The 14,493-nt window shown below is 40.3% G+C and overlaps 1 protein-coding gene across 2 annotated transcripts in view; it reads left to right on the top strand.

The window, feature by feature from the left end:
* hace1 (HECT domain and ankyrin repeat containing E3 ubiquitin protein ligase 1) overlaps positions 1-14,114 on the top strand; it is a 72,172-nt gene extending 58,058 nt beyond the window's left edge. Inside the window, exons 21-24 of one of the 2 annotated variants that reach the window (XM_052024490.1) lie at positions 2,399-2,497; positions 4,766-4,836; positions 11,626-11,739; positions 13,257-14,099. In XM_052024490.1, the coding sequence (XP_051880450.1) occupies positions 2,399-2,497; positions 4,766-4,836; positions 11,626-11,739; positions 13,257-13,359 (387 nt within the window). In that variant the 3' untranslated portion in view covers positions 13,360-14,099. Of the gene's footprint in view, positions 1-2,398; positions 2,498-4,765; positions 4,837-11,625; positions 11,740-13,256 lie in introns of both variants that reach the window. The other variant, XM_052024489.1, reaches the window with a different exon arrangement.
* Positions 14,115-14,493: the final 379 nt, after the last annotated feature.

Genomic DNA, 14,493 nt, shown 5'->3' on the forward strand with positions numbered 1-14,493 from the left:
CCATCACCTTGAGATACTGGACAGTACTTTCCCATTTCAAGGAAGCCAGCTTTACTCTAAAGAAGTGCAAATATTTGGCTGACTCAGTTGACCTGGGCTTCAAAGTCAACAAAACAGGTCTCCATCTGCAGGAGCACAAAATCAAAGCCTTAAAAACGTGACACAGTTATGCTCATTCCTTGGACCAGTCATGCATTACAACCGATTCTTAAATCAATCAGCTACAGTGTTAAAGCCCCTATACCGACTACTCCAGAAGGATCAACACTTGAAGGTATGGTCAAGAATTGAGCAACAGGCATTTGAACATATTAAAACCACCCTCAGTTCTTTGCCTGTGCTGGTGCATTATGATCCTGAGAAACCTAAAGTCATGAACTGTGATGCTTCACCATACCAGGTTGAGGCCGTCCTCCTACATCGAATGCCTTGTGGAACAGTGATGCTTATTGCTGTCGCTTCCAGGACAATGTCTCAGGTGGAGACGAATTATTCACAGCTTGACTGAGAAGCCTTGGCTATTATATTTGGCATCAAGTGCTTCTATTTATACATATTTCGGTGGCCTCTCAATCTAAGCATTACATAAGCCTTTGCTATGTTTAATGGGGTAGACGTGAGGTATCCAACACATGTTATCACTGAGAATGCAACAATGGGCATTGACCTTATCCACTTACAATGAAGTATACCCCTGGAAATAAAAATGTTGTTGCCGATGCCTTAAACACAATTGTTGAGGGCACAGCATCCATGCACAACTTCCGTTCAAAGTTGTTCACCTGTTACAAAGCTTAGATGAAACACCAATCAGAAGTCACTTCATTAGGCAGTGGACAGCCCATAATCCACTTCTATCACAGGTAAAAAAAGAGCACTACAGGTTGGTTGGCCCACCAGCCCTTCACCCAAATTTCAACCATTTACAAATCACCAACATGAACTGAGCCTGCAGGATGGCTGCATGTTATGGGGCAGTCAAGTAGTGGTTCTCCTCAAAGCTGCAAGTGCATACTCCACGGTCTGCATGATGCGCACCCTGGGGTGGTCAGAATCAAGGCACTTGTGAGAAGCTATGTGTGGTGGCCAAAGGTTGACACCGATATTGAGAATATGGTGCGCATCTGCCTTATTTGAATATGGTGTGCATCTGCCCCAAAAAGCATCACCAAAGGCTCCCCTTAAACCACAGTCCTGGCCCGATTTCCTGTAGAAGTGCATTGATATCAACAGTTTTGGACCGTTCTGGGGACACATGTTTCTGGTTATTCTGGATGCCCATTCGAAGTGGATGGAGGTGTTACCTATTTATGTCATGTTCCTCGACAACTAGTATAACTAAACTACGGTCTGTTTTTGCTACATTTGGTATTCCGGAAATGATCGTATCTGACAATGGCCCGACTTTCACAAGTGCAGAATTTAAGGAGTTTGTGGAGAAGAATGGTATTAGGCACCTGACAATGGCTCCGTATCATGCAGCATCAAATGGCCTGGCTGAGCGAGCCGTGCAAACGGTGAAACGAGGCCTTTCTAAACAAACACAAGGTGATTTGATGATGAAATTAAGCAGTTTTCTTTACCATTACCAAATTACCCCAAATGAACTAGTGGGTGCCTCCCCCGCTGAATTAATGTTCAAACGCACTTTAAGCACCAGATTTTTGTCTCTGAAGAAATGTACCAAATGGATGCAGTAATACTAAATGCATGGATTAAGGAGTCTTTCCACAGTATATGCAGGGTTTCAACCCAAAATGATTTCTTTCCTTCCACAGATGCTGCACAGCCAGCACATTGGCTGTTGCTCCAGATTCCAGCATCTGCAGTTTCTTGTGTCTCCACAGTTAGTAAATTACTGTTTGATTAATAAATTACATTGGGTACACTGAAGCTGTAAATATGAATACTCTCAAAAGACCTCTTAATCTGGACTTAAGTTGGTTGATTTCTTGAACTTCATGGAAAAACAATTGGTGAATTGTTGTATTAGATTGTTGGGACCATCCTTTTCCCTTTTGAAATAATGAAAGTTAAAAGAAATGACCATGACTATGAAAGGGACATGTCAGGGTATGTAGCAAATTGTGTCTGTGCCTCAATTAACTGAATAAAAGACGTCTGAAGATCATTTTCAACTACGTTATAGCTAATTTTTAACAATATGTTCCAGAAGTGATGCCTGATGAACTTGAAAGTTATTTAAAATAATTTTTCATTAAACTTTTAAGATCAGATGTAATAATATTGGGAAATTAATTGAACAACTTTGATGAAAGGGGAAGATAGAATTAGCGCAATGCAAGTGTTTACATTTTATTTCTGGTCTGCATTTTATTCCTAGTCGGAATTTTATTTCTTGGCTGCATAGATAACAATGACAAATTGTTCTTTTAAGGAATTGCTGCTGTCTGGGATGCCAGAGATTGATGTGACTGACTGGGAACGCAATACAGAATACACCAGTGGCTATGATAAAGAAGACCCAGTGATAAAGGTACTAATAACAGCTTTGAAATTAAATTCATTTGCTGTGTATCTTTTTCTTCAAGACTGAGAAATTTAAGCTTTATTATCACCATATAGTGGTACAAGAACACACCCCAAAAAGATGTCTCAAGAGAAATAAACTTGAAGGTAGAAGGAAGACTCCATACAGAAAAAAATTAATTTAAATTCTGGAGACTCGCAAAACCTATTTAATTTGCACTTCACTATTTGTGCTGTCACTAAAGTTTCTTGATTGTGAGTTACACTGTTACATATTTGTGCAGTAATAAACAAAATATAATATTTACCATAGTAGAAGATGAAGCAGTATGTAGAAATATACCAACTCTAGTTAACATAAGTGGAAAAAATACAGTTACTATCTCCATAGAGTTAAATATTTAAGGTTATAGTAAAGTATTTGGATATGTACTATTGTGGGGCACTATAGGCAAAATGGCTCCTTGACTTTAACTTTAAGCTTAACTTTAAATGGTTAGTAAGTTTGCATATGACACTAAAATAGGTGGAATAGTGAACAATAAAGAAGGTTATCAAAAATCACAGGGGGGATCTTGATCAGCTGAGTCAGTGGGCTAAGGAATGGCAAATGGAGTTTAATTTGGATAAGTGCGAGGTGTTGCATTTTGGAAGGTCAAGTCCAGGTAGGACTTTCACAGTGAATGGCAGGGCCCTGGGAGTGTTGTGGAACAGAGGGATCTAGAAGTACAAGTACATGGTTCACTGAAAGTGGAGTCACAGGTAGACAGGGTGGTGAAGAAGGCTTTTGGCATACTGGCCTTCATAAGTCAGGGCATTGGGTATAATAGTTGGAGGTCACTTTGATTGTACAGGTTGGGAATCAAGAACTAGAGGGCATAGGTTTAAGGTGAGAGGGGAAAGGTTTAACAGGGACTTGAGGGGCAACTTTTTTTTTAACACAGAGTGGTATCTATGTGGAGTGAGCTGCCAGAGGGAGTGGTTGAGGCAGGTACAATAACAACTTTTAAAAGCCAGTTGGACAGGTACATGGATTGGAAAGGTTTGGAAGGTTATGGGCCAAACACTGGCAAATGGGACTAGTTTGGATAGGGCATCGTGGTCGGCATGAACCGTTTGGGCTGAAGGGCCTGTTTCCGTGCTGTGTAACTCTGACTCTATAACTGATATAACATAAAAAACAGGAAATGCTGGAGATACTTAACAGGTCGGGTGAGAGAAAAGGTTAATGTTTCAGATTGATGACTTTTTATCAGAACTAGTTAGAAAATGTGTTTTAAGTTGCAGAGAAGGTGGAACAAAGAATGTTTATGACAGTGAAGGTGAAGATAACTGTGATGCTGCTGGGTGAGAGAGGGTGTGAAGGCTTGTAAATGCAGATGACCTGGACGAGAGATAAATAGGTGATGAATGAAGGCAGGAGCAGGAAAACGATGCTGGAACTGTAAAACACAGGACATTGCAGTTGCTGGAAATCTGGAATGCTGGAATGCTGCAAACACCCAGTGAGTGAAGTAGCTAGTTGTGGAGAGAGAAAAACGGCATTAATGTTACAGGTTGATGACCATGGTTGCCTCATTTAGATCAGCATACAGCTGCTATATTCACTGCTTCGTATTGTAAAATTGTTTTGCAAGGCTACGTTTATAGTCTATGTTGAATCCATGGTGAGTATTTCTATTATTTAGGTAATCCTTCAGATTTTCAACATCTATATTTTGCCTTTTGCGTTACAACAGATATTGTTTATCTTAATGTAGAGTGATCCAGAGATCAATATTAATAGTTCACAAGTTCATACACCACATTGGCATTTTGAAAATTTGAATTTAAATTTTTACTGTTAAAAATCTGAAGCTCAGACGATAAAAGTCAATGGAGTTTTTCAATTGTAAAGACAGTCATTATTTAGAGAAAGAAACCTTTAATCTTTACCTGTGCTGAATGGGACTCCGGTCCCACAGCAATGTAGTTTACTCTTACAACCTTCCTACCTTCTGATGTGGTCTAACCAGTAAGCCACTCAGTTGTATCAAAACTATGACAATCTGAAGATTGCTGTGAACCGAAGTTGCCACCATATTGGGAAGGCATTGAGGCCTGAGCAGTAAATGCCAGCCATTCTGCAGTATGGCCAGTGCGATATAATTTGTCAATATTTTTTAAGGCCCTTGTAAAAAAAAAACAAAATCGTGTGTAATGTAAAGTGTACACAATTACTCTTTGCGCTCATAGAAATAACAGTTAATGTCAACTCAAATCTTTGTTTTTCCAGTGGTTCTGGGAAGTTGTGGAAGAGTTAACTCAAGAAGAATGTGTGTTACTATTACAGTTTGTTACTGGCAGGTAAGGCAACCTGTGATTAAAATTGTTGATTTATAAAGCCCTGTAACTATATATTAATTACAGACACGTTCAGATCTGCATGCATGTCCAGCTTTGCTTAATGGCCTTCTAATTATTGGAATGCTTGGGTGAAGTAAGGAGAGGGAGAGAAGGGAAGTGGCTGAGGGAAAAGAGAACTAATGCACCAAAGCCAAATGAAGCTGAATTTGTTCCAGCTTTTGAAACAGCTTGGGAATTCCAGCTGGTGGTTGGTGATTAGGAAGCTGTTTACTGCAAAATTGGCAGCAAAAGTAAACAATCTTGTATCTGGCCAGTTTTGTTTTTAAGTTTTCTAGGCCAATGCAATCCAAAGTTGATTTTACCTGAAGTAAATTGCATTAGTGATTATTAGCAGGGAAATTGTCTTTGTCATGAAATTGAATGGGACACTTTAGATCACAATCCATATAAGCACGCTTGACATTTTCTTAGTGCCTTTTGTCATAAATTGCATTGCATGTTTTCACCCAAACTGACGTAAATTGTTGCTCAAAGCTGTGCACGACAACTATTATGTGTAGTCTCAGTAGACCGATCATAGAGTACTAGTTCGTGCTTTACTTCACATTTGAAAGGACTCTCTGCTGATGTCAGGGAACCTGACAAGATAGCATCAGAATTGACTGCAGGATTGTTCAAATAGCCTCATATCCAATGTGCCAAAACAAACAGTGCTCTTTGCAGCATTCATCAATTGAGCTTACTCATTCAATGGGTGTCTCAATGGTAACAACATTAGCAGCACTCTGTTACAGAAGGCTTTGGGATAGGTAGTTGTATAGGATGTTAGTGAGACCACACCTGGAATATTGTATGCTGTTCTGGTCGCCATACTAAAAGAAGGGCATGATTAAGCTAGAGAGGGTGCAAAAAAGATTTACGAGGATGTTGCTGAGATTGAGTTATAAGGAGAGACTGGGTAGGCTGGGACTATTTTCCCCAGATCAAAGGAGGCTGATGGATAATCTTCTGAGCTTGATAAAATCATGAGGGGCATAGATAGGGTGAATGCTCACAATCTTTTTCCCAGGGTAGGGGAGTCCAGAACTAGATGGCATAGGTTTAAGGTAAGAGGGGGAAGATTTAAAGGGGATCTGAGGGACAACTTTTTCATGCAGGGGGTGGTGGGGATACGGAACAAGCTGCCAGAGCAAGTGGTAGAGGCAGGTACAATTACAACATTTAAAAGACGTTTGCACAGGTCCGTGGATAGGAAAGATTTCAAGGGATATGGGCCAAATGCAGGCAAATGGGACTAGCTCAGGAAGGCACCTTGGTCAGCGTGGATGAGTTGGGTTAAAAAGCTTATTTCCATGCTGTATGACTCTGACTCTTTGATTCTACAGATGTGGTAGATTATTCAGGGAGGGCTGAGAACAGGAGGCAAAGACTCTTCCTGTGATGAGCTCATTGTGAAGGAATCTTCAAGCCACCATATCGTACCTGGGGCCTGTCTGATGAGCAATGTGTTCACAGGCTTGGGTTTTCCAAGTCTTCAATCACAGGTTTGTGAAAATCCTCAGGAAGACCACTTACCATTCCAAAGAGAGCGTAGCAGAAATGTGCTCTCTTTGGAGGTCAAGATGAAGGTAACTCAACTTGCTGCCTGCTGGGTCATTCCAGATGGCCACAGCAGATCCACATGATTGTCAGTTTGCTATCCACGACTACTTTGTAGAGGTTCTACTTAAGAAGGAAGGATTTCATTTTTTTTCCCCCAATTTCAGTGAAAGGAATGTGGTATCTTGGGCACGCTGATTTATCAGCATTGCTAGCTTTCCATGAGTGCAGGCAGCCATTGACTGTACTTGTGCCCATAAGGGCTCAAATAACTAACCTGGAATTCATCAAGAACAGAGAGGGTTTCCACTTCAGTCATGGAACACGAGAAGAATTTCCTATAATGCGGGTGACCAGCACTGAACACAATATTCCAAATGCGTCTTAACCAAAGTTTTATACAGATAAAGCATCATATTCGCTCATGCTGTTTTGCAGGTTCATGAATGAATTCTTGATCCAGTTACCTCAAAGGCTATTTCCTGATGCATAACACCTCACTTAAAGAGCTCTAACCTCTGCACAAAATACCCTTTCCTGGGAGAGTCTAAGCTCTGCAGCTTGTAAATAGTGGTCGAGAGCTCGAGCATTGTTCAACTTTGATATCCATTGTTGTTGAGAGTGACACATCATGATATCTTGCTCATTTTGGCATGCAATGGAAGGGGATTATATTGACAGACTAACGTTTAGTCCACACCCTTTCTGCAGTGAGAAATCCCTTGTAAGTCTGAAGTTCATAATAAGGTGTTGTATCAATTGACCAACTCAAGATTATACAGTTCAGAAGAACTTAATTTAATGAAGTTTCTGTGATAGTAGCATTGTATTTCACTCTGTTAACAAAAATTATGATGTTGCCCTCGTCTTTTTGTGTTGTGTTCAATTCCATGCATGAAGGACGGCACCTGGAGAACAGAAATTGCAGAGCAGATGCTGAACTTCATCAGATCATGCTCTTACTTTGGATTCTTGCAGGAGGTTGCTATTGTGCAAGGATGGATCAATCAGTGGAGAAAAATTCTGACCTAAAAGTAAACTTCACTTCGGATGTCATATTCAATCATTGTCAGAATAAAAAGGCAGCAATGGCATCAGTCAAATTATTTCACTGTTCTGCTGCAGTGAGGCAATCATTTTTATATGAAAATCCTCCCTCATTGTCTTGTGGCAATTGTTTTTCTTGAGCACATTGACGTGAAAGGCATGACATTTAGCAACTTTTCTAGGTGGAGCATTGCAGGGTATGCAACAATTCTGACATCTGCATCAGCATTTTTGCTGTGCAGGGAAGGAAGTTACGTGCTCTAAATAAGCATTGCTGGTATCTTGATAACCCTATATAAAATGCAAAATCAAATAAGCTGCATCATAGTACTTGTCTGTTAACGTTGTCAAATTGTGGTGGCGGTTAAGTACCAAACTAGTAATCCAGAAGCCAATGTTGAGGTCCCGGCCTGTTAGCTGAGGGATTTAAATTTGGATAATCATCTGGAATCAAAGTTCTGATCATTTGTAATGAGGACTACAGAAGAGTCATTGTTGTAAAAGTTTGTCTAATGTCCTTTAAGCAAGGAAATCCACCATACTTGCCCAGTCTGGTCTTTGTTACTCCAGACCAATTGATGTGGTTGACAAGCAAGCTATCCAGTTAAAGCACAAATAAGGATGCACAATTAATACAATTTTTTTTTCAGTGGTCTCCTGAAAATAAGTTGGGTTAAAATGTGCCTGTGCTGTCATGATTCTCCTTCTGTAGCTGCTGGAAGACTGTACCACTTCACTTTGACCCTAGAAGTTATTGCCCTAGGTTAGGCTGGCTTGATGGAGCAGTCTGGTATAGTAGGCTGTGGTGCTTGGTTGATCATGTTTACTGAGAATCCATGGTGAAAGATGAATTGGTAGTTTGTGAGTGAGGGCATCAATATCGTAAATCTGCAGAGCAGTTAACCTCCTAGTAATTGACCAGACAGTAGTGCATTGATCTGTTGGCATCCAAATTGTACTACCATTGACTCTAGATCATGAATTCAACTGGCTGACACTCCAAGTCACTGTCTCATCCCTGCTGTCTTCACTTTTCATCACACAACACTGAAACAGGCCCTTTAGTCCACCAACCAAGTACCTATGTATACTATTCCCATTTATCAGCGCTTGGTCAGTGGCCTTCTATGCATTGGTAATTTGAATGCTCATCTGGATGCTTCTTAAATGCTATGGGAATATCTGGATTGGCTCTGAGCCTTTGCACAGTGGTGACCATAAGCTGCAGAGTGAAGTCATGCTCTTTTGGCTGTGCACACCCTCCTGCGGGATCTTGGAGATAGACTTCTCCATGCTTCTGATCTGCTATATTCAGCCAGAGGGTCTAATAACTTGCTAACCATCTCACTGTGATTTGGCATCGACATTTGTCAAAAAACATTCCAATCACAATCCTCATTCAAGTCCTCTGGGGTAGCACAAATACATATATGCATTCATGTCCCCTGTCTTCTGCTTCCCACCCCGGCACCAGATTCCCTACTCCTCGTGCCCGATTGTCACCTATTAAGACCTTGCTGTATCTTCCTGTGACATGTTTCTCCAACCTATTTTGCTCATCCCTCATGGTTATGCCTTGGTTTTTGGGTGTAATAACCCATGTGATCATGGTCATTGTCATCATTCTTCTGTTCCTTTTCTCTTTCCTTCTGTTCTGCATGAAGTTGCTCTAATGAGAGGGAAATAGCAGGTCTCCTTCCATTCAGCTTAGACAACACAAGATTGTCTACTTGTTGAGAAACTTCTTAAGTCAGTGGATGGTGAGCCCGGGGACTTCGGTACCCCAGACCATTGTGCAAGCTCAGTCATTGACCTCATTAAACACAGACTGATAGATTTCAAGGGATATATGAACAGTTCAGAAAAACGAAATTGAGGCACAATCATGATCTTGATACTCCTAATTATGTTCTTATGCTATTGCCCTAAACTGACGAAAAACATTGAGGTGAGGTTGGAGTATGATATTGTTTGTGTAAATATCTATCGTGAAGCCATGAAATTGCTAGCAACGTTTCTTGATTGTGTGTGGATTCTTATTTCTACAGGTGATGACTTGAGCCACTTCTGGTCAGGCTAATGTAGGTTCTGATACCTCCCCCCCCCAATCCCCACCTTGCACATGTAAACTGTTCCTCCCCTCAATGCACCCAGGCACATGAGATATTTTCTTTTATTCCTCACCCAACCCCCTGGCAGGCTGCTGCAGGAGGTGAGGGAAGAGCTTGCAGAGTTCTGGCTGAGATTTTTAAACTTTTTGCAGAACACAAACGAGGTATGAGATGACTGGAGGACGGGAAATATGGTCCCCCTTTTCAAGAGAGACAGCAAGGAAAGGCCTGGTAACTATAGACCCGTGAGGCTAACCTCAGTGATAGGGAAGATGCTGGAAAAAATTCTGATGGAGATGATTAGAAAGGCAGGGACTAATCAGGGACAGCCAGCATGGCTTTGTCAAGAGCAGATCCTGTTTAACCAGTTTTTTTGAATTCTTTGAAGACATAACAAAGTATATTGATGAGGGCAGGGTAGTAGATGTGATATAAATGGACTTCAATAAATTCTTTGACAAGCTCCCACATGGGAGACTGGTTCAAAAGGTTAAGGCTGGTCCATGAGTTGTAAGGAGAAATTGGATAAGCTGGGGCTGTCCTCCCTGGAACAAAGGAGGCTGAGAGGTGACCTTACAGAGGTTTATAAAATTGAGGGGCATAGATAAGGTCACAGTCTTTTTGGCTTGACAATAGGAGACAGAAGCTGCTGGTAAAGGGTCGTTTTTGCAATGTGATGGTGCCCCACAAGGATTGGTGCTGAGACCATTTCTGTTTGTAATATATATGTGAATGACTTGGATGTGGGAGACAGGATCAGTAAGTGCTGATGACAAAGATTTGTGAAGTTGTTGATGAAGTGGAAAGTAGTCTTGAGCTGCAGTTAGATATTCATGTCTTGGTGAAATGGACTGAAAAACAGTAAATGAAGTTTAATCCAGGCAAATGTGAAGTAATACACTGGAAGAATGAACTTGAAGGCGAAGTACAAAGTTAATAGCAGGATTCTTAGCAGTGTGGTGGAACAGAGAGATCTTGGGGTCCAAGTCCAATGGCTAACATGAGGGGACATAATTTTAAGGTGATTGGAGGAAGGTACGAGGGGGATGTCAGGGGTAAGTTGTTTTTTACACAGAGTGGTGGGTGCGTGCAACGCACTGCCGGCAGAGGTTGTGGGGGCAGATACATTAGGGACATTTAAGAGACTCTTAGATACATGAATGATGGAAAAATCGGGGACTGTGTGGGAAGGAAGGGTTAGATAGATCTTAGAGCAGGATAAAATGTCAGCACAACATTGTGGGCCGAAGGGCCTGTACTGTGCTGTAGTGTTCTATGTAAGTCCATAGATCCCTCAAAGTTGCCACGCAAGTTGATAGGGTTGTTAAGAAGGCGTATGGTGTGCTGGCCTTCATTAGTCGGAGGATTGAGTTCAAGAGCCGCGAGGTAATGTTGCAGCTCTATAAATCTCTGATTAGACCACACTTAGTGTTCATTTCTGGTCACCTCATTATAGGAAGGATGTGGAAGCTTTAGAGAGGGTGCAGAGGAGATTTACCAGGATGCTGCCTGGATTAGAGAATGTGTTTTATGAGGAAAGGTTGAGCAAGCTAGGGCTCTTCTCTTTGGAGCGATGCAGGATGAGAAGTGACTTGATAGAGGTGCATAAGATTGAGGGGCATAGAGTGGGCACTCAGCACCTTTTCCCCAGGGTGGTAATGGCCAATACCAGAGGACATCCGTTTAAAGTCAGAGGAGGAAAGTCCAGGGGAGATGTCAGAGGTAGATTTTTTTTTTAGAGTGGTGTGTTCCTGGAACGCACTGCTGGGGGTGGTGGTAGAGGCTGATGCAATAGGGACATTTAAAAGACTCTTAGATAGGCACATTGATATAAGAAAAATGGAGGGGTATGGGCTGTTTTGGAGGGAAGGGTTATATTGATTATAGAGTAGGTTTATATAGGTTGGCACAACATCGTGGGCCAAAGTGCCTGTACTGTTCTATGTTCTATTTTGAGACTAGTGTATTTCAATGGAAATGAACAGATTGTGTTTATTTATTAATGTTCTTTTACTTCATTTTATTTTTCTAGCTCAAGAGTCCCTCATGGTGGCTTTGCTTATCTTATGGGTGGCAGTGGGTTGCAGAAGTTCACGATAGCTGCAGTACCTTACACTTCCAACCTCTTGCCAACGTCCAGTACCTGGTATGTACAATTCACATGCATGGTAAAATGCAGTGAGCATATGATTTATTAAAGTTATAAGTAAAGGCAAAACCTTTCTCTAATTCCATCTACAGTATATGTTAGAAATGTCTTACAAACTGGTTTTTCCTGTTTCATAAAAATCAATTGTTTTCAAGATGATGGTCTTTTTAGACTATTAAATGATATGACAGGAAGATAAATGCTAGCAGAAAAACAGATTTATGTGTTAGGTTATCATCACAGTAATGGAACAATGTATTAGAAGTGTTTAAATTTCTCACATTTTGTTAAAGCAAGTCAGAAATCACTCCAATAAAATCATCCCAATTTATCAGCCATTTCACCAAGTACTATTTATCTGGATTGGCATTTATCAGGTATTCTTTGTGCATTTTTAATAGCTGTTAGATAAACGTATTTATGGATCATGGGTTCTTGTGTAGGTAGACAGTAAATTTTCTTTGATCAAAAAAATTGCCATCACAATGTAATGTTACAATAGTATTTATTTTTATATTTGTCTATTTGTAAATCATATCTAATTAACAAGCCATAAAATGTTGCATGTCTGAGATTTACTTAAGTTTAAAATGTACACAAAACACCTTCACAATTAACTTTCATTGGATTAACAGTTGGCATCATGGCCCAAGATACTTTGGGTACATTCAGATACCACCTCGATTGACTTTCTTTCTTTATTCATTCAAGAGGCATGGGGTTTGCAGGCTGAATTGCCCATTCTTAATTGCCCTTGAGAAAATGGTGGTGATCTGCCACCTTAAGCTGCTGTAGTCCTTGAGGTGTGGGTATACCCACAATGCTGTTAGGGAGAGAGTTCCAGGATTTTGACCCAACAGCAGCAATATATTTCCAAGTGGCTTGGAGGGCAACTTCCAGGTGGTGGTGTTCCTCTGCTTTTGCTGCCCTTGGTCTTCTAGCTGGTAGAAGTTGTGGGTTTAGAAGGTGCAGTCGAAGGAGTCTTGGTGAGTTGCTGCAAGGCATCCTTTAGGTGGCACACACTGCTGCTGCTGTACATCAGTGGTAGAGTGAGTGGTTGTGGGTGGGCTGCTGTGTCCTGTGTGGTGTCGAGCTTCTTGAGTGCAGTTGCTGATGATTGAGAGTAGACTTGGCAGTGGTAAGCCAGATTGGATTTGTCCCACCTTTTTTGAATAGGAGTTGGGCAGTCTTTCTTGTCAGGTAGGTGCCATTACTGTTACTTGACTGGAGCAGCTTGACTGGAGATGTGGTTAGTTCTGGAGCTCAAGTCTTCAGTACTATAGCTGGGATATTGACTGGTTTAACCATCATTGCTGTATCCACTCCTCTCAGCTGTTTCTTGATAATGAATTGGCTGAAGACTGTTTTCTGTGATGGCGGGGATCTCAGGAGGAATCGTAATTCATAAATTCAAAAACTTGATTTGTTCATTGCTCTATTTAAATAGGCTAATGGTTATACTTCAGTTCTTTATACAAATTTAATGCAAACATTTCAAAATAATATTTTTCCAGCATCAACATGTTGAAATTGCCAGAATATCCCAGCAAAGAAAACCTGAAAGATCGAATTCTTGTAGCATTACACTGCGGCAGCTACGGATACACCATGGCATAAGTATATCAGAAGACTTGGAAGTTACTTTGGAAGAGACCTTTGTTCCTCAACTCTGTTTAATAATGCTTCTGATTTGAAAACGTTTCCAGGTTGATATGCAAATTTGCTGTAGCACATTGGTTATATGCATGGCAAGCACTGAATGCTCATGTCAAGCATTATGCTTCTGTGTTATTTTAGGAATTTTTATTTTTAAAATTGTTATATACAACTAATCATGTACTTATGAGAAGGGATAGGAATTTGCAAATATTTACAAAATATGTAGGAATGGTGTTCTGAGATGCAGACATACTCTCAGTGTATTGTGGCTGAAGTATGTAAGTTCAATTGCCAAACTTCATAGATTTACAGTGGAGGGCAAGAAAGAGGAAGCCAAGATTTCATTATATTTTTTGTAAGATAAGGAACAGACGTTTTATTTTTTGCGAAGATGTTAATTTTTAGTTTTATTACTTGGTCTTCATAACTTAACATCTCTTTTTGAGAGGGAGGATGTTGTCATTAGAAATGACAATATATTTAATAGATTGTTCTAACAACCAAAATTATATTGCAGTATTCCTGCCAAATCTTAATAGCTATCTTTAAAGGATTAAACTATCTTATGAAAGTATTTGTATATTGTGAAAATTATGCATTGTATATATTGCTTTGTCCTGTACATTTGTAGAGTATGATGCACCTGCCTGTTTCTTGATGTTTGCACGTCTTTTTAGAAAAAAAATTAAATTTCTTACTGAAAAATTTGCTGTTATAGCTAAATTGCATCATTTAATGTCTAGTGTAAAAGGGATAATGCTTCGGTGTCATCCTGCTGCACATCTTTTTCTCTAGGGCTCATCAATTAAATGTTCCAAATGGGTAGACTCGCTCACTCAGCTTATTTGCTACTCCATCTTTTTTAATTGGTTTATTATTGTCACATTTACTAAGATACAGTGAAAAACTTGCCATCCAGACAGATAATTCCAAACACAAGTATATCGAGGCAGTACAAAGGGAAAAGGAAATCAAAAGGAGTCAAGTTAGACTCCTCCCCTGAGGAATATTCTGCCATACTTTACATATCCTGTTAGAGCTTATTCTCAGTTTAGATAGTGCTCCAGGGATATACTCTCATTTAAGATGGAG

This window comes from Pristis pectinata, chromosome 10 (genome assembly GCF_009764475.1).
Source record: "Pristis pectinata isolate sPriPec2 chromosome 10, sPriPec2.1.pri, whole genome shotgun sequence".
In the NCBI taxonomy this organism is placed as follows: domain Eukaryota; kingdom Metazoa; phylum Chordata; class Chondrichthyes; order Rhinopristiformes; family Pristidae; genus Pristis; species Pristis pectinata.